This window comes from Eumetopias jubatus, unplaced genomic scaffold (genome assembly GCF_037043125.1).
Source record: "Eumetopias jubatus isolate StellerSeaLion01/CBP00866 unplaced genomic scaffold, mEumJub1_p1.0 scaffold_12, whole genome shotgun sequence".
Lineage (NCBI taxonomy): Eukaryota > Metazoa > Chordata > Mammalia > Carnivora > Otariidae > Eumetopias > Eumetopias jubatus.
Window position 1 is genome coordinate 93,173,044 of NW_028274818.1, and position 20,472 is coordinate 93,193,515.

Below are 20,472 nucleotides of genomic sequence, written 5' to 3' on the forward strand. Positions count from 1 at the left end.
CTCATCATTCAAATGCTTTGTAGAGAGAGCAGACAGAATGTTAGAAAACGGTATTGTTCTAGAAAATCCTGAACTTATAGTCACTGAGACACTGATTTTCAGAGAATTTTATTCCTATAAACTGTACATAATACCCATTTCCTGTACACCCACAACTATCTCAGTAATATGAAAATGTTTCCAACTTCATCACAGGATTCAAATGAACAGCAGCATCTCCTGCCTGGCTTTTAGGTCCCACCTTTATACTCTGATGAGTTCGAAATCCTGACCAGTGGCCAGATCTCTTTCCTGAGCCCCAGATCCACAGCTGTCAACTTCTCACTAGATATACACAGAACACACAAATCCTGAATGTGCTTTCTGCCAAACTGAATTCCCCATCTTCTACCCAAATCCATTTCCTCTTCCTTTACCCCTGGCCTAGAAAATCGGCTACCTGAACCAGAAACCTCCCTTCCCTCACCCCTACCACCCCGTCAATGATCAAAGCCTCTTGATTGGGTCTCCTAAGTGCCCTACCCTCCACCCACCAGAAAGGCTTCAGGGCCAGGTCCTCCCTGTCTCGCTCACACTCAGGGTTCCAGCCTTGCCCCTCTGCAATCTAGACCCTACTGTTCCAGAACTGTCTTTCCAACACAAAAATGTGGTCATGTGTTCTCCCCTCTACACACTTGTCATTAGCTCCCAAGGAAGGACTACGAATTACAAATTGAAGCCCCCTGCAAGAGCAAGGCCCTTCCTGGCCTGGCCCCGGCCCATCAACCTGGCCACTTACTCCAGCACCCAACAACGCTGAAAATACCTCAGTTTCTGGAGGCTAAATGCTATGCCACCACAGAACACACGCACTTCCACACAGTAATTACCACAGTGCTGGATAATTACTGTTTACACAGCAAGCCCCCCCATCAAATTGTAACTACTGAAGGCCTCACCCTTGTACCCCTACTCCTGACGCAGTACCTAACAGGTTTTCAAATCTTTGCTGAACAAAATTTCACAATAGGTTAACAATGCTACTGGGTTTTCCCCCCTCTTTTGCCACTGCACAAAGGTACAACATGTCTCAAGAATACAAAGTTAAGTGAGTGAAATCATTTATCCTATAATGAACTTGCTACTACAGTTCCAAAATGCTAATCTTAAAACTCCTCTTCAAGACAAGGAAATAATCACTTCTACAAACAACTTATGAGATGAGGTTTCTTAGGTAAATCCTTACCTGTAAAATGTTCGTAAAAAAGTCATGGTAGAACATGGGCCAATCTTGACGGCCAATATCAACAATAACTTTGCAGAGCTTGTTCCGGATAAAGTAAGGTAAGGTTTTGTGGTGAGCCAAAAGGAGTTTGGGCAGACAGCTACGGATTTCCATCTTATCTTGAGATGGGACCCCAAGCCACATTTTATTGATCAGATTCTGAAACACAAGTATACATCTTTTAAGTTAACCATTCTATACACAAAAATAACTGGTTTTCATCCAATGGTTAGCTACCTCATCTCAAACAAAAAACCCTGCTTTTAAACAAAGGCTTAGAGCAATTTGGCAATAAGAGTACCAGGAATATTTAAACCCTATTATACAACATTCTCACTCCTGGAAAGATCTGCTAAATAATTTCACAGAAACAAAAAGCTCCATGTGTAAAACTTTCTATTACACCACTCCCTCTGATGGCCACCAAAAAATGGCAAAAACAACTTTAATGTTCAAAAATAGGAGAATGGCTTGGTGAATAATGGTATAAATACTTAGTGGCATGAGCAATAGGATTATAATTAAGTTAAAAAAAAGATGTGCATAGAAATACAAAAATTGGAAGACAGCTGAAATAAATGAGTATGTTTGTGGTTGGAATAATAGTATTATGGGTACCATCTCTCCTCCCAAACTGTTTTTCCTTCATTATCTTTCTCTTTTGAATGATAACATGGAAGGAAAAGTTACATGTTACCACAAACAACCTACCTACCGACCCAGACCCATCTCACCTTTCTGGGGTCAAAGATGGAAAGGTGCCCCAGAACAGCTGACATCCCGACAGAGGCAGCATGTGGGAGGTAGCCCGAGCTGAGCTACCACTCTTTCCCAGCTGTCTGCACACTGAAGCTCAAGTCCAGTGCCAACGACCCGGCACTGTGTCCACAAAATACTTTTCCAAACAGTAGAGAGTCATCTGACAACTCACCTCAAACACCGTTAAACTATACATCATGACATAGTCATTCCCAGTGCTGGAGAGGAAGTATAGGCAGAGTCTCCAGGCTCCTATTTGCTGGGCAAAGTTATCAAGAAGCTCCTCTGGAAAAGTTAAACAGCAACAAAACAAGGCTATGAAAAGACATGAAATCAACACAAGGCCAGGCTGTCACATTAGTTTTTTAAACACACATCTCTCCATATCATATGATTGATGCCAAAACCAACTAGAAAAATCCGGCCATGTCTTCGAGATAGAAAGGACAGACCATACAACATGACCATGAGCATGGATGGTGTGTTCAGCCATCTACAATCCAATAGCCTATGTGCACTCGTTTAGGCAGAGAAACTTTCATTGTTGAAGTTCTTACTTAACCTGGGGCACCTGGGTGGCTCAGGCAGTTAAGCATACAGCTCTTGATTTCAGCTCAGGTCATGATCTCAGGGTTGTGAGATCGAGCCCCATAGCAGGCTCCGTGCTGGGCGTGGAGCCTGCTTAAGATTCTGTCTCTCCCTCTCCCTCTGCCCCTACCCCCCTCAAAAAAAAAAAAAAAGTTCTTACTTAACCTAAGTATGGACAATTATAAAATATCATTTCAAAAAAGAAGATCATTTCACCTTACAAACTATGGCTAATTGTTAACCTGTCTCCTCTGGGGTACTGATTATATATATTTCCTTAAGACTCACACTGTTCACACACACACAAAATGATGACTAGAGAAGCAGGACAAGAAAAAATTAATTAATAATTATATAATTAATGCAGGGCAGGAAAAAATGCAAGAGAACTAAAGATGGATAATTCTCTTTATTTGGTTTTCATTTGGTTTTATTTTAAAATACCACACCAAAAACAGTCTGTAAATAAGAGCAGCAATCGTGGAAGTTGCCGGGAGCAGCCCAGTCCATATCAAATCAGTTAGAAATGATTTTCCTCCTCCTTAGACTGCTGGTAGCATCAGCCAGAACCCCAAGACAGCAAGCACTAAGAGTGTGTCACCACGTTTCTGGACACGCTGCCCCTTGATCACCTTGACCTGCTGTTCTGGTCATGAAATACAACACAAAAGCGGTAAAAATTTTAAAAATCAAAATAAACATAAATTTAAAAGGGTAAAAAAATAATTTAAAAATAAAAAATTTTAAAAGAGTAAAAAGACATATAAACGTCAACACCCCAACAGATTCTAGGATGCGCCTGGAAAAGCAGGAAGCACAGCAGCCCATTCTAATCCTAAAATCACTGTTCTGCTAGTACTCCACAGCCTCACTGAAAATCCCACACAAGGAAACTGATGCCTAGTCTTTCGACTAAGTGAAAGTCTGTAAGAATCCCAGAGCGGGAGTCAAAACAGACAGAATGAGCTCTGGCCGGAAATGAGGAACTCTGGGCTAGAGACTCTGCCGCTCATTCAGAGAGTCTCATTCCAGGTGATCACTGCTCCTCTTTGAGGCTTCGGCTTCCTCCCCTGTGAAAATGAACAGATTGTCCCTCGAGGTTCCCTGCGAACAGCACTAATAACACGCCTTTGGTGGAGGGCAGGTGGAGCCCCTGTAATAAAAGGCCTGCTTCCTTTCTCCCACCTCACTAGGAAAGCCTTCAGTTTCTCCTAAGATATCAAAAAGAAGAAAGTGGTTCTAGCCCACACACTCAGACAAAGCTCCAAAGACTAGGTACAAAGAGAACTGAACTAAGGCACACCCACCATACAGAACCAAGCCCCCAGGGATCCCCCTTAGCTTGCATTTAAATTAGACATTTGTAGTATCTGGTTATTTAACGCTATTTTATTTTTTAAGATTTTATTTATTTATTTATTTAACAGAGAAAGAGAGAGAGACAGCAAGAGAGGGAACACAAGCAGGGGGAGTGGGAGAGGGAGAAGCAGGCTCCCTGCAGAGCACGGAGCTCAATTCGGGGCTCAATCCCAGGACCCTGGGATCATGACCAGAGCCAAAGGCAGTCGCCTAACCAACTGAGCCACCCAGGCGCCCCTATTTAACGCTATTTTAAATCAGATTAGAATACAATTTTAGTTCAGAGGTTCCACTTTTAATTCATGAACACTGAAAGTGAGCAATATTTGCTTTGTAAACCAAAAAATTAAGAGAAAAACCAAAAGCATTTCAATTAATAAGCTAAAAATAGGACTTCAAAGCTATTAGTGTTGGGCTATAGCAGACTGATGGACAGATCCTTCACCTCCTTTGGTAAACATCACCAGGGGTATTTTTACTTAAGTATAAGGTACTCTGGTAGCATAAAACTAATGAGAAGATCACTCTGGAGGCAGAAGGGTCAGCCCAACTGAGTAATAAGAGAATCTAGGGAAGCAAGCAGAGTGGATCTTCTAAGCCAAATGCCTGATTATCTATTGGGTTCAGCTTCCGTCAGCACTCCCCTATTTACAAATATTTTAATTCTCTACTTATACTCCCTAAGAAAAGACAGGCATAACATGCACAGGGCAGGCCTAAAACCACCAAGTTTCAAAGTAAAAAAAAAAAAAAAAAAGCTAAGAAATTCACAACTACCAGGAGCTGATGTGATGTTCAAAGAATGCAAGAGAAAATGGGCTACAGCCAAAGGTCTACTGGCCACCTGGAAACCCAGACTCCAGTCAAGCTCTGGACTAAAGGCAGGAATCAGCCACAACACTCAACTGGCCAGTATGACTTAGAGAAGTCAAGTGGGGCAGAGAAATGGGCCTTCCGAGTCCTAGAGACTGAAAAAGCCCTCTCCAGAGGTGAAAGCAATGAACATGAGGTCAGTACAGAGCAGACATCCAAGGGGAAAAGCCTTTAGGTTGAGATAGAGAAGAAAACATTTTTGTTTGGAAGTTCAGGGGTTAAGTGAGGACTCGGAGGGAAAAAAGGATATACTCCAGGAACACAGGGCAACATGTCTCATGTCTCGGAGGCAGAGATTTGACACTTGAATACACATTCTAGTTTACAGTATGCTTTAATGAATATTGTTCATGTAAATGAGTATGAAATTCAAAAGGAATTTCTAGAAAGAGCTGAGGTTCCCAGAAGACCCAAGGTAATTATATCTACATCTCTGTGTTGTTTGAAGCCTTTATTCATCAAAACTTGCAGAATGGGAAAGACAATAGTAGAGATAAGGGAAAAGAAGAAGCCCCCAAAGGGAATACCAGTTAAAGACCTGTGGGCACTAGATAAGGTTTGGATGAGACTTCCACACACCAAAACCATGTCATTTTGACACTTTCATGAGGTTTTGTTTAAGTTAATAGTCGCAGGCCTCTTTTACCTAAGTTTAATATTGCTGAAATTCAAGAACCAAAGCAGCGGAAGGGGTTTTCCACACCCGGCCAAAGGGAAGAAAACCCATCACTCTGGATGATAGTGGGCCCCATGGTCTACAGTCCTTGCACAGCTAGATTTGCAGCCAGCACCAACCAGCAAAGTGAGAGCAAAAAGAGCAAGAATTCCAGATGAAACAAGCAGGCTTGACTAGCGCAGGCAACAAACTCCTTCCTCCTCACTAGGGCCTTTTCATCTTAAGTGACTCTTGACGACTCAACACTTGACTTACCTATCTCACGTTTTCTTTCATTGGTTGTACAATCGTGGAAAAATTCTGTCATGAGACTTTCCAATGCCCTGAGGGAGGCTTCTTCAGATGCCTAACAAAGGAATTTGAAAGAAAAGAAAAAAATCAGTAACTGTGTCTCCTACTTTCCTCACTTCCCTCCAGGTCACATTCGTAATTTACTTCCTCAAACATCTTGGTTCAACATTCTTCAAATGCATGGGATTCAGAAAAACTGAAGGGAATTTCCCAGCTGGCTCAAAACCCAAATTTTGAGTATACTCTATAAATTCATGCTACTGTACAACAGATTCTCAATTATTTATGCTAAGGAAAAGGGAACAAATAACTCAAAATATAATTCCGGAAATATATTAAAAGCAAAATATCAGCCCCTGGCCCTGACTGAACAGGCAGAGTGAAGAGACTGGGAGAGAAGGTTAGGGCTCCCTAGAGACTTCCTGTCGATAATACATTTGCCCCAAGTCTAAATAATTAGCCATATTGGGATTCAGAAGAACTGCAGTTAAACTGCTGCATGGATCCGTGGGGGTTCTGAAGGCACTTCCGGAGTCACATGTTCTGACAACTCTCAATCTCGAATGAGCAGCCACCAGAGACTAAAGTTAAGGCAGCTAAGAGCCAAGCTGAGCGGGAACTCAAAATGCACACATCCCAACCATGGACCCACAGACAGCCAGATTCTCAGCAGAGCTGCTCAGGTGAAGAATGAGAGGAGAGGTGCTCTCGACCCCAATGCCCATCCTCTCCTTCTTGCATGTGGAGCCCCAAACCCATATACTCTTCTCCCACTCATGTAGGAGACGTCATTTGAAGCAGTGAGTTGGAGTCAACACTCCTTCACTCACCCGTCTGCAGAAAGGTGAGCATTCCTAGACCATTTCTGAATCCTCACTGGCATTATTTACCCAGAGATAATCAAGAGCCAAGAGCAGTTCTGATTTCTTAATTATCTCTTAATTCCAGCCTCCCCCACCCTCCCCCCTTCTCCACATCCTCTCCATTGCCCCCAGAGTGAGAGCAGACTATAAAAACTGCATTTTAAAACAAGTCCACACTCAAATGTACATATCAAACTGTAATATTACCAAAGGCCTCAACTTGGTAACTGACTTTTGAAGACACTAAGGAACCTGGGCCATCTCTGTGGATAAACCGGCACTTAGGATTGGTACCTATTATAGAGGCTGAGTCAGGCTTGCACCAGTCCATCGACAACTAGCAGAGCAAGCACGCTGCAGAGCACACGTGGGCCGCATTCCAACAGTGCCGGGCACGGCTGTCCCTCCAATGCTGTAGTCACATATGAACGGCTGTGCCAGGGCAACTCACAATGACATGCTGAGTGACGCATCACTGCACAAGAGCTTTAGCACTTGGGAGTTGTCGGAATTTTATATTTATGATCAAGATTAGCCCTTGAAATCTTACCCTTTTTTCAAACCAATGAATCAGTTCAACTGAAAAATATCCTTGGATTGCAAGTTAAGCTGTTTTATTAAAAACTACACATTCTGGGCACCTGGGTGGCTCAGTCGTTAAGCGTCTGCCTTCGGCTCAGGTCATGATCCCAGGGTCCTGGGTTCAAGCCCCACATCGGGCTCCCTGCTCAGCAGGAAGCCTACTTCTCCCTCTCCCACTCCCCCTGCTTGTGTTCCCTCTCTCGCTGTGTTTCTGTCAAATAAACAAATAAAATCTTAAAAAAAAAAAAAAACTACATCGGCGCCTGGGTGGCTCAGTCATTAAGCGTCTACCTTCGGCTCAGGTCATGATCCCAGGATCCTGGGATCGAGTCCCACATTGGGCTCCCTGCTCTGCGGGAAGCCTGCTTCTCCCTCTCCCACTCCCCCTGCTTTGTGTTCCTGCTCTCACTATGTCTCTCTCTGTCAAATAAATAAATAAAATCTTTAAAAAAAAAAAAAACTACACATTTTGGGGCTCCTGGCTGGCTTAGTTGGTACAGGGAGTGACTCTTGATCTCAGGGTCGTGAGTTTGAGGTCCATGTTAGGTATGGAGCCTACTTTAAAAAAAAAAAAAACTACACATTTTTTCAAATGGAGAAATTGAAATGTCAGGCTAAAAGAAGGCTGCAATCTTTTTCACCTGTTTCAAGTTTCTGTGTTGATCAAAACATCCTCACTATTCTCACTTTCCTAAGTAAATGCTGAAAATTCAAATTCCTAAAATGAACTGATATAAATAAAAGAATGCTTTGGTCTGTTTCATAAATCGACTTGGGATACCCATTTCATTTGAAAAAAGGATTTGCTGTTTTAAGAAAAGTTTCTGGAAAGATATGAAAGAATCAAAGGAAAATCTCACAAGTAACTTACTGGCAAAAAAATAAAATAAAAATTAACATAAATTAAAAGATATCAGCTATTTAGTTAAAATAAATCAGTTCTTCTGGAGCCAAAATGGGTCCCTGAGAACTAAGGACACATTTTCAAATCCCACCTGCTCCACAACTTTTTCTTGTAGTGAATCATTTCAGAGCAGATCCTAGCAAACACCTGAGCTCACCACATTCAGGCACTCAACCATCAACGTCTATTTTGTACTGGTTCTTGAGGCAGAAGTTTGTGAACCTGACAATTACCAGCTATGCATTAAATGCTACTGGGGCAAGTTCAGGACAATCTCTCCAAAGAATGCAATTCCAACTCCATTTCCAGTCCCATCCACTCCTCCCCTGCTCCAACCCAAGAAGCATTCCAGCAGAAAAGCAGAAAGATGAAAGTATCCAAAAGGATCACAGATTGGATGCTCTCCACCAAACGATGGTTACATGAAAAAGGAAACTATAAAACCTAACCCAGTAGGGTGCTTCCCAACAAGAACAAATAGTGTGCTGTTCGCATTTTCAATCACTTCGATAACTGCAGTAAGTACTAATTCCCACCTCAGAGTGACCCACGTAAAGCTGCTATGTAAACTCTAAGAAATTATCTAATTCATAGTTATGGCTGTTATCATTTGTATTTGGTCTCAAATACCAAATGAAAACAGACCAAAACAAAACAAAGAGAAGTGGTCAGGCCCACTTTGAAACTGGAGATTCATGTCCTCAGGCTTTACAGGCTTTGTCCGAACATATCTAGCGAGGCTTTTCCAACTGGATTTCAAAAATGAAACTATGTAATTTTACAGGAGACAAAAAGGAGACTAAGGCCTTGCCAAAGTCATACAATTAGAACAGAGATGTAAAGACATAAAAGACAGGTTCAAGACCTGCAAATGGTCAAAGGATATTGGAGAATTCACCCCAACTAGCAAGAAGGCTACTGGAACCTTTGCCAGAGGTTTCAAGCAGGTGGAGAAGCCAAAATCCAGATTGCTGTGGGTTTAGGAATTAAAGGCAAGTAAGGAAGTGGTAATATTCCAGCAGACTACACTTTCCAGTAATAAAGGGATGAAGAACATAAAACAAAAACCAAGTGCCATGATGTGGTAGGAAGAGAAGCCTCCAATTTCCAAAGACCATTCAAGCACTGCACTAATTTATAAAGCACATTCAGGATTCAAATACACCCAACTGCTTCCCAGCTTGTGCTTGGATTTAAGATCCAGATCTTGAAGAACGAAGGAAAGAAAAGATTAAATTAAAACCAAGTAAGACACATTCACATGAAAAAAATCCCAGTTGAACCGCAGATATAAAATGTGAGAGATAAAATAGTAAAGCTTCTATAAGACAATATAGAACATCTTCATGACCTTCGAGTAAGGGAAAACTTCTTAAATAGGACACATAAAAGCACTAAACATAAAGGAAAAGATTGATAAATCAGAACGTTCATCAAATGGCACAATGAAGAGAGTTCAAAAGAAAGTCACAAAATGGGCTAACAGAGGATAACTAACAGAGGACTTAGAGGAAAAACAAATGACTCAATTTTTTTATGACAGGCAAAGAGATCATCATTAGAAGGTATTCAAAAGCCTATACAGAAAATTAAGTGCTCAACCTCATCAGTTGTCAGGAAAATGCAAATTAAAAACACTGACAGTGTTACCCACTCACCAAAATGGCTAAAATTAAAAAGACAATAACAAGTGTTGCTAAGGATGCTGAGCAACTGGAACATGCATAGAGTGCTGCTGGTGGGAGTATGCACTGGTATAACCACTTTAGAAAACCATTTGGCTGAATGGAAGAAGACATTTGCAAATGACATATGTGATAAAAGGTTAGTATCCACAGTATATAAAGAAATGATACAACTCGACACCCAAAAAGCAAACAATCCAATTAAAAAATGGGCAGAAGAACAGTCATTTCTCCAAAGAAGACATCCAGATAGCCAACAGACACATGAAAAGATGCTCATCATCATCATTCATCATCAGGGAAGTGCAAATCAAAATTACAATGAGATACCACCTTACACCTGTCAGAATGGCTAAAACCAACAACTAAAGAACAACATGTGTTGGTGGGGACTTAGAGAAGAAGGAACCCTCATGCACTGTTGGTGGGAATGCAAACTGGTGCAGCCACTTTAGAAAACAGTATGGAGGTTCGTCAAAAAGTTAAAAAGAGAACTACCCTACGTCCAGTAATCACACTAATGTTTATTAACCCAAAAAATATAAAAACACTGATTCAAAGGAATACATGCACCCCTATGTTTATAGCAGCATTATTTACAACTGCTGAATTATGGAAGCAGCGCAAGTATCCATCAATAGATGAATGGATAAAGAAGAGTTGGAATATTATTCAGCCATAAAAGAATGAAATCTTGCCATTTACAATGACATGGATAGAGCTAGAGAGTATAATGCTAAGAGAAATAAGTCATCAGAGAAAGACAAATGCCATATGATTTCACATACGTGTGGAATTAAGAAACAAACAAAAATGAACAAAGAAAAAAAAGAGACAAACCAAGAAACTAACTCTTTAAATTACAGAGAACAATGTGATGGTTACCAGAGGGGAGGCGGATGAGGGATGGGTAAAACAGGTGATGGGGATTAAGGAGTGCACCTACCATGATGAGCATAGGGTGATGTATGAAGTGTTGAATCACTATATCGTACACCTGAAACTAATATAATACTGTACGCTAACTTACTGGAATTTAAAGAAAACCAATGGCAGCTGAACACACACATACCTTATGATCCTGCAATTCTACTCCTTGATAACTCCAACAGAAATCTGTACACATATACAAAAAAAAAAGGTACACAAATGTCCACAGCACCATTATTCATAATATCCAAAAAAGTCAAAAGAACCCAAATGACCATCACCAGTGGAATGGATAAATTGTTTATTCATCAGGAGAATATTATAAGACAACAAGAATGAATAAATATTGCTACATGCAACAACATGGATGAATCTCACAAACACAATGTGGAGTACAAGAAGCCAAAACACATCCTTCATTATTCACTGTATGTTAATTTTAAAAACAAGCACAATGAATCTGTGGTGTGTTATAATCACAATAGTGGTTACCTGTAGGGAAGAGGGATTCTGAAATACTAATACTGAAAAACATTCTATTTTCTTGATCTGCGTGTTAGGCACACAAGGATGATCTTTACATTACAATTTGTGCACTTTTCTGTAAATACACATACACCATTTAAAAAAGTAATGTCATACTTATTTTTAGCATTCAGGCTGGTATTTTCAGATACTGAATTTAGAAGCTGTGTTTTTTCTTCTATTAACGCAACTACTGAGAGCAATTGGGGGCCTGCAGGTCACATCTGAGTGGGAGACTCCTGGACTGCTGGGAGCCATCACCTATTTGTTTTCAGAGCTGTGAGGGTGACAATGCAAAGGATTACAATCCCAAAAGCCTATGTATGCTTCTCCAAGAGTTCCTTGGCTTACCACAGCAGCAAATTAAAACCCTGGAGCAGGAATCGAAAATAAACCTGGGTCAGAAAATACTCTCAGAAAGCTATGTGTGTATCTAAAATAAACCAAAGTTTTCTGTTCCAGAAAGAGTTAAGATCTGTAAAGTGGAGGAGCTTTCAGCTGTGCCTGCTCGGACTTTATCTGCTCCTTTTATTGCACTACTCACAGTTCAGCAGTCCAGAGACCTATCTACTACTGACTCATTTATTAAGGAACAGCGAAGTCAACCAACACCCATAATCACCTAATAAATTACAAGAAAAACCTGAAAGGGGAAGGATCACGGAATCTGAAATCTTCTTGGACTCTTCCTTGTATCTTCTATGCCCACAACTAAGGTCATCAGGCTGGCTGGTTCCTGCTTTACACTGTCTTTTAAATTTGTACCTTGTCCCTCACCACTACTTCTACCAGGCCCTATTCCCCTCCTGCCTAGATTACTGTAATTTCTCTTAACCTGGTCACCTTGATGTCAGCTTCCCCAATTCCAATCCAATCTGTGCTTCACCACCAGATAAATTCTTCTCAATATTGATTCTCTGTCCCCAATTATTCTAAATCTAGCTTTAAAGAGCCTTTGAATCTGATCTGAGAAACTCAGCATTCATTCGACAAACAAGCTCAATGCTCACTAAGTAACTGACTCTGCATTAAGCCCCAGAGATATAAAGATGAGTAAGACTGCCCCTTCAAGGAACTGGAGGTAGCCTGGGGAAGAGACGGAGAGACGGAGAGAGCCTATAACAAAAAAAGAGATTATGATGGTTTACATTGTCTAGTAGTGACATGTATAAAAAGCTTCAGAAGCCCAAAGGGAACTAACTCTGTCTGACGAAACAGAAGGAAAGTTTCGCAGAGGAGATATCTTGGGTTTTGAAGAATGCAGAGTTTACTAGGATGAAAGGAGAAGGAAAGCATGCCTGATTCACCATCACTCACCACAAGAAGCCATCACTAAAGTCTGAACACCCATGGTCTCCCAAGCAAATGTCTATTCCCATCCTGCATTTGCTCCTGGGTCTGCAATTCATAGTTCTACCTTCATGAAATTTTTCACAAAAGTTTACAGCATGGCTCCTTTCTTTGTATCTCGAGTCTCTGTCATGTAATCAGTACCACAGTTTTGCCCGTGGCCCTGTTCTCTGGTCAGTTCAGCATGGCATGATGAAATAGCACAGGCTCTGGGCTTGGGTTCCTTGGGTTTGACTCCAAATGCACCTCAACCTCGGCCTAGTTATTTAATCTGTCACTTTTTTTCCTTTTGTGCCCAACTGGGGATAAGAGAACCCAACACATGGGATCATTCTAAGGATTAAATAATCTGTGTAAAGCACACAGTGAACACAATGTCAGGAATAAAGTAAGGGCCAAAAGCCCCATCTGTAAGTGTTAACAAACACTTCAACGGTACTAGGCCTCTCTCCTTAACCAGGAACATAAAGTGCCTGGAAAGAGACTCTGCCAAACACATCTGTACTTTCTACCACATCCAGCATGGACTGCTGCTCAGATATTTTAGTCCGAATTCAGGAGAGAAAAAGAAACAAGAGAGTGTCACTTTTAGTTTCTCAGGAATACCGGTAGTCCCTCCAGATTTAAGATACATGTGACTATTTAAATTCCCCCCTTTAGGGTCTCTGACCACAATGACCTTTGCTCCCAAGCACTCAATACATAAAAAAACAAAAACAAAAAAGAAAAACCAGGAGACTGCTAACAATTTATCTTAAAAAACACTGAGACTGAAGGTGGATAGATGGTGCTTTGTCCCTTAAGGCACCTACATGACAAGCTTCTCAAACCCTGACTAAAATTTGTTATGTTTTATCTAATTGCCTATAAAACACCCCCTCTAAAGCATAACCTTTGGGGCACGTGGGTGGCTCAGTCAGTTAAGCATCTGACTCTTGATTTCAGCTCAGGTCTTGATCTCAGGGTCCTGAGGTCAAGCCCCACGTTGGACTCTATGCTAGGCATGGAGCCTACTTTTAAAAAAAATAAAATAAAAAAATAAAGCTTAACCTTTTTACAAAATCAATGCTGGGGAAAAAAAATGGCTCTTTTTCAAAGAAGCTTTTATCAAGCTTTTTGGCACCTTTTCCATGAGCCACATTCTGCAAATCCTACAAGGAGGTAAATCATATGAGCCTCCTATATTTAGGTTCATGGCCTCCTTGACACCAAACGTAAAAAAATGAAAACTAGCATCCCGGAGTCCCATTCAAACATTCCCGTGGCATACCCAGAACAATGTTTTTACTCCATCTGCCTATATATAAAGAAGATTTCCGAGAAAAGTGATTCTGTACTAGCTACTGACTGAGGCTGAAAAGTATGCAAAGCATACCTGATGTGTTACAACAGATGCCATTAGCAAAGACATTCAATCTCATATAAACTTCCTGGGAAGCTAACAGGATTATCGTGGATGTTCAAACTCTCAAAAGAACCCTCTTTCTCCCCTACTCTCTTCATGGCAAAGAAAACAGATGAGCAAAGAAGTCCCCGTGGCCCTTAGGCCAGCGTATAAGCATGAGATGAAATACAAAGATAAAAGAAGGCATGATGGGAATCAATGTGACATCTATGTGGCCCCCCCTGATGTCACCCAGCTCAGGCTCAAAACACTAGAAGGCAGGAAAGCCTGGAGAGGAAGCCCCAGTCAGGAGGGCACCGTTCATAGGTCTTCTCCCACCTTCCTGTCTCTGTTCTGTGGGTCTCAAATGGCAGATACTAACCTTAAAAAAAAAAAAAGAAAGAAAAAGAAAACCACACATCGTGATTAAGTAGAAATCTCACTTCACTTCTCTAAAAACAAACTGTGTCGAAACCAGTTGGACCTTGGAAGTCCAGCACTCAGAAGGGCAGGCCCTGAAACCCAGGGCGCCAAGTGCCTTGCTCACGTGCACGCAACTAGTGAGCGGCAAGCCAAGCCTCCCAACTCCGTCACATCCACGCCCGTGTCCAGGTGTCCCTTAGCCTGTCTGATAGAGACGTAGAGGCAAGGCTAAACAGAGGGGTCGTCTAGGGCTCCAGATGTACAGTGAAGTAACTCTCTTACTTTCCTGTACAGAAGTTACAGGAAAGAACGTTTTCTACTGCAGGAAAAAAACGGACACACGCCATGTTCTGGGAAAGCAAGGGCAGAAGCACTTACCATGACTCCAGGAACGCGTGTCTGAAACGAATGATTGAAGTTATGCATTTGTCTCAGAAGGACTGCTCGTTGTCTTGCCTACAGCATAACCCTGAAAGTATGTACCCTTTGGGAGTAACCATGGATATAACTTTGTACAGTATCATCATACAGATACTGATGATGATCAGATTAATATCTGATTAAAACATGTACTTTAGCCACATCTAAACAATTCTAATCATTAAAAGGTACTTTCCTGCATTAGTCTAAAACTACCATCAAGCTGACCAATGGCATAAAATATCTCCCAGTATTTCTTGGGTTTGCACAGTATTTCTTGGGTTTGGGTCAAATTCTGTGTGTCTTCCATAAAAAAAAGGGGTCTGTTTACTGCTGAGGACTAGGAGGTAGAAACAGGGTAAGTGCCAGGCATCTGAGCCAGAAAGTCCAACTGGTCCCCCTGTGGTGGTGATAAAGTCGAGGCAGCATTTTCTGTCCCATCCGCCCCCCTGGCACCAATTAGAGGAAACATCTTGGACACAGAGGACAGTATGTTTTATGCCGGGAAAACCTATCCATGTACTATATGGGACAGTAGATAAAAACAAGAAGAACCAATTAACTACCAATGGACAGGAACCCTGGTTTCCCAAAAATTTAAAACAAATCTAAAGAAGATTAAAGAGTCATGACAAGTAAATGCTACACTTGATTCTAAGGCTAGATCCTGTGCTGAAGGGGAAAAAATGATATGAAGGACAGAATTGGGCCAAAGGACAAAACTGGATACAGACAGTAGATCAGATAAAGTCCTGAATCAATGTTATATTAACTGAGGCTGATAACTGCACTATGGCTTTGTAGAGAACATCCCTGTGAGAAAATACACTACAGAGGGTCAATGGGCCAGGACGTAGGTGACTTCTTCTCCAACAGTTCAGAAAAAAAACACTACTTGTGCATACATTTATATATACATGTGCATATATATACATAGAAAAGGTGTAAATAATAAGGCAAAGGGCAAAATGTTAACAACAGTGGAGTCTGGGTAAAGGGTATGACAGTGTTCTTGCTACTACTCATTCCTTGCAATCTTTCTGTCAGCTTCAAATTATTTCCAAATAAAAAGTTTTTTAGGGGCACCTGGGTGGCTCAGTCGGTTAAGCAGCTGCCTTCAGCTCAGGTCATGATCCTGGGATCCGGACTGCTTCTCCCTCTCCCTCTGCCTGCCACTCTGCCTACTTGTGCTCTCTATCTCTCTGTCAAATGAATAAATAAAATCTTAAAAAAAAAAAAAAGTTTTTAAAACTTCTGTCAGACTGGTACCCTCCCACTTTGCTCCTCACTGCTCCGAGCTGGCTAGGGGAAGAGGCAAGAGGAAGTGAGACAAGGATACAACAGGCAAGAGAAAGGAGACTGACAGTTCTCTCAGATGCCAGCTTTACTATCACACACTGCTTCGGAAGAGGATAGTACGTAGCCTAGGCATTAAAAATTTTGCATCTGCTGGTTGGGCAACAAGCATATCCCACTAGGAGCTAAAATACATGTAAGTTACATGCTTATTTATTTATATTACAGTGGAAGGCTTTAATTACACAGCCAAAAAAGCAAATGATAAGAATAGTTATTCTGCAAGAAACTGTCTAAGATAAGTAAGTAATAGAGCCCAAAATAGGCTCTCTCTTCACGATTCCATCTGCTGCGTTTTCCCAGGTACTTCTCCCAAGAAGATGAGTATTTATATCTGCATGCCTAGTCAATTAAACGCAAGAGATACTGAGCACATTAACACAAGGCACGCTATCAAGAAATCCTAAGACAGAACCACAGAATCTTGAGAGAGAAATACAAACCCCAGAGAACAGCAACTCCAACCTCACTTTCAGAGAAGGAAAACGAAGCTCAGAGAGAGTATCCTGCCCAAAGTCAATCAGCTATTGGTGAAGTGAAGGCCCTGAACAGGGCCACCAGAGCCCTCTCCCAGCGGCAGCTCCTCTACCCCTTAAAGAAGGACACAGAGTTCTATGAGGATGATGCGTGAGCTGGCGTTACCTTGCAGGGCATGAAATCAGGGAATGAATGAGTGTGAAGTTGATAGAGCACTATAAACACATGCTGCAAATCTAAAATCCCAATCAACACTACAGCTCATACATAAAGGGTTTCACATCAGCTGCTCTTACTACCTGCAACTGCTTAAGAGCAAGTTTTGTAAAACCCTTGCCACCTTCATCCTGAATTATTCCCAGATAGCACTGGCATTTTAAATACCAGTTAAAATAACATTTATTTCATTTTGGCAAAAAACTCCAGGCCGTATTACAGACTGTTGGGTTTTGAAGGAGCACAATCACTTCCTTTCCGCCTTCCAGGTTCTACCCCGTTGCTACAGTCTCAAGCAATCAAGTGTAGATCAAAGTCCAATGTCCTCTTCACGAATGGCAAAGCTGCAACGCCGCCTCCTCCCCATCCTGAACTGACCAGCCAAGCCTAGCAACAGTAGGAAGGCAGGACATGGCGGGAGACAAACTTCTCTTGAAGATAAGCAGGTGAGAGAAGTCCAAGGACAGAGCTAGGCAGTGTTCTGACACAGTGACCTCACACCTGGCAGGTAAGGGCCAGTGGTGTTGGGCTCTTCCAAATGCACCCCTCATAAATAAATCAGGAGTAAGGAAAGAATGAGAAGGGGAAGACGGAGCTCAGAAGAATGTGCTCCAATACTGCTCCCACCCGGGGTGCAGATAACAACCCCTCGAATGCACAGCAAGCCAGGAATGAGGACAGAGGAGCAACATGGTGAATGTACACACTGTAATGTTACTGAACTGTACATTTGAAAATGGTAGGGACGCCTGGGTGGCTCAGTCGATTAAGCGTCTGCCTTCGGCTCAGGTCATGATCCCAGGACGCTGGGATCAAGTCCCACATCGGGCTCCCTGCTCTGCGGGGCGTCTGCTTCTCCCTCTGCCTGCTCTGCTTGCTCTCCCTGCTTGTGCTCTCTCCCTCTGACAAATAAATAATAATAAAAAAAAAAAGAAAATGGTAAATTTTATGTTTATTTTACCACACACACACACACAAAAACCCTTGACTGTGGGGAAAAAATGTTAAGGCACCATTTCTAATATATTAAAGTATAAGGATGATTAAGTGAATAGTAAACAAAATAAACCTACAAGTGTGACCTATAAATCCTATAAAGAAACAAAAATAGAAGAGGACGTAGGTAGCAAAAAATAAAAAATAAATAAAATAAATTAAAAAAACAGACAAAAAATCTAAGTTGGTGATAACTTTTCCTACCACCCCCCCTCCAAAAGATATTACAGAAGAATGAAGCCATTTTTTTTAACCTATTAAATTTGCAACAATTTTCTTAAGACTACCCAGTGCTGAGGGGTGCATTATCTACAGCTGGCGGGAAGAATAAACTTTCTGAAAAATATCTGATGACGTACCTTAAAAATGTTCATACTAAATCTAAGACTATTTTAAAATAAAAGGTTTATTAAAAAATCTTCATACCCTTGGGTCCTTCTGGGAATCGAGCCTAAGGCAATTTTCTGAAATACAGAAAAAGCTCTTTGCAAAAACATTAATCACATTATTATTTACAATGGCAAAAAAAATGGAACAATCTAACTGCCCAAGAATCCATGCAATGCAATATTACACAGCCACTGTAAATATTTATGAAGTATTTGATGATCTGGAAAACCACTTATACTATAATGTTACATGGAAAAAGCAGAAGGAAAAAGGTGCATTTACAGTGTGATCTCAGCCACATTTAAAAAGCAAACAGGAAAAAAGACTAGAAGGAAACAAAATCCAAGAAGCTGAATCAGAGGACAGTGAGCTCCTATCTGTTTTGTACTTATAACAATAGTCTACAGAGTTCAAAATACTTTTTCCCATCAGGGAAAAAAATGACTAGGCAAATCAAGAGGTGGCAGAGAAGACCGTGACAACATCAGCACCTACTTTAATCACCAAACGGGTAGGAGAATGAAGCAGCCACAGAAACTGAGCTAACTCACTGGCCACAAATCTTGGAAGGCTTAACTACTTTTTTTAGTCACTTTTTTAAAAACTAAATCCCCATGGGAGAAGAGGATGCAGGAACCCCCTTGTGCTATTTGTGCAACTCCTCTGCATGTCTAAAAGTACTTCAAAGTAAGATGTTTAAGTTAAGTACATAAATCCTTGAAAGATCACTTACTTTGTCTTTCTCTCAAAACAGAATGTGGAACGTAGATGAATAATTTCCTGGGCTGGATAAAAGCACAGGGCTCCTTTTGTCATGAATTAAATAAAAGCCTTTTCTGGAGTGGATGCCTTCACAGAAATCACCGGAGCTGCCTAGTAGATTAGACAGCTCGCTCTTCAGCATTTCAAAGCTTTCATCTTCAAGAACTGACCACTCTTCCATGTGTATCCATGTGTAGTTCCATCTGCCCAAAAATGGCCCTTCTGTTTCTCCACCTCAAGCCCCAAATTCTTTGCCTCTTGACTTCCTAATATTTCTGCTCTGAAACCCAACCGAGGTGTCACCTCCTCTGTGAAGCCTTCCCTGACACAGCTCTCCAATTTGGCCAGGGTTTTTTTTTTTTTTTAGTACAGTTGTACCTCTTACAAGGCTCTATTTCTGCACTTATCCTCCAGCACAGGAATCATTTGCTGACATGCACATCTCATCCAGACTTAGAAACTTCCAGAAGTTATAAACTTCTAGAACTTCTCTTCACACTTTCCATCCTCACATTCAATAACTGTAGACCAGATTTGTTCCCAATTATTTTGCAACTCTTATTTGCAAGCAAGCCCTCAAATTCACCAACAATGCTTCCTCCACCTCCTAACTTTCCGTTTTGGTAAAGAATTACAAATCACACACATAGGGGCTCCTGGGTGGCTCAGTCTGTTAAGGGTCTGTCTTCAGCTCGGGTCCTGACCTCAGGACCTGGGATCCAGCCCCGCACTAGGCTGCCTGCTCGGTGGGGAGTCTGCTTCTCCCTCTCCCATTTCCCTCTCCCCGCACCACCCCGCTCCTGCTCTAATAAATAAAATCTTAAAAAAAACACACACACATATCCATGCATAGACTTCATACCACAAGTTAAAAGTCTTTTTTTTTTAAGATTTTATTTATTCATGAGAGAGAGAGAGAGAGAGCGCGCGCGCACATGAGTGGGGAGGGACAGAGGGAGAGGGAGAAAGAATCTGAAGCAGACTCCACACTGAGCACAGAGCCCAATGTAGGGCTCGATACCACAACCGCAAGATCATGACCTGAGCCGAAACCAAGAGTCCGACGCTCAACTGAGCGAGCCACCCAGGCACCTTGCAAGTTAAAAGTCTTTTCAACTTTCCCTCCATCATCAGCAATACTTGCAGTAACCCAGCACTCCTCCAGTATTAGGAACTGCTTTCCTTTCTTTCTACACCTAGGGCATGGTGAATCCAAGACACCAAACTTAACATTCTACTCTTGAATTTATCCATGACTTCTATTTCCTCACTAAGAACTTTAATTTCCTCATCTTTTCATTTGTATCACCAGTTCCAGTAGTTGAATTTCTTTGGGGGATTATCTTCCATAAAGTAATGAAGACTTTTATAACTCCCAAGTCACAACCCAGAATGGTAA

General features: G+C 41.5%; 1 protein-coding gene across 10 annotated transcripts in view; it reads right to left on the reverse strand.

Moving 5' to 3' along the window:
• Positions 1 to 20,472, reverse strand: part of XPO6 (exportin 6) — a 101,667-nt gene that overhangs the window by 66,660 nt on the left and 14,535 nt on the right. For 6 of the 10 annotated variants that reach the window (XM_028110181.2, XM_028110184.2, XM_028110185.2 and 3 more), the window contains exons 2-4: positions 5,775 to 5,865; positions 2,196 to 2,338; positions 1,226 to 1,423 (exon numbers count right to left, since the gene is read on the reverse strand). In XM_028110181.2, the coding sequence (XP_027965982.1) occupies positions 1,226 to 1,423; positions 2,196 to 2,338; positions 5,775 to 5,865 (432 nt within the window). The remainder of the gene's footprint in view (positions 1 to 1,225; positions 1,424 to 2,195; positions 2,339 to 5,774; positions 5,866 to 20,472) is intronic. The other 4 variants (XM_028110186.2, XM_028110178.2, XM_028110182.2 and 1 more) reach the window with 2 other exon arrangements.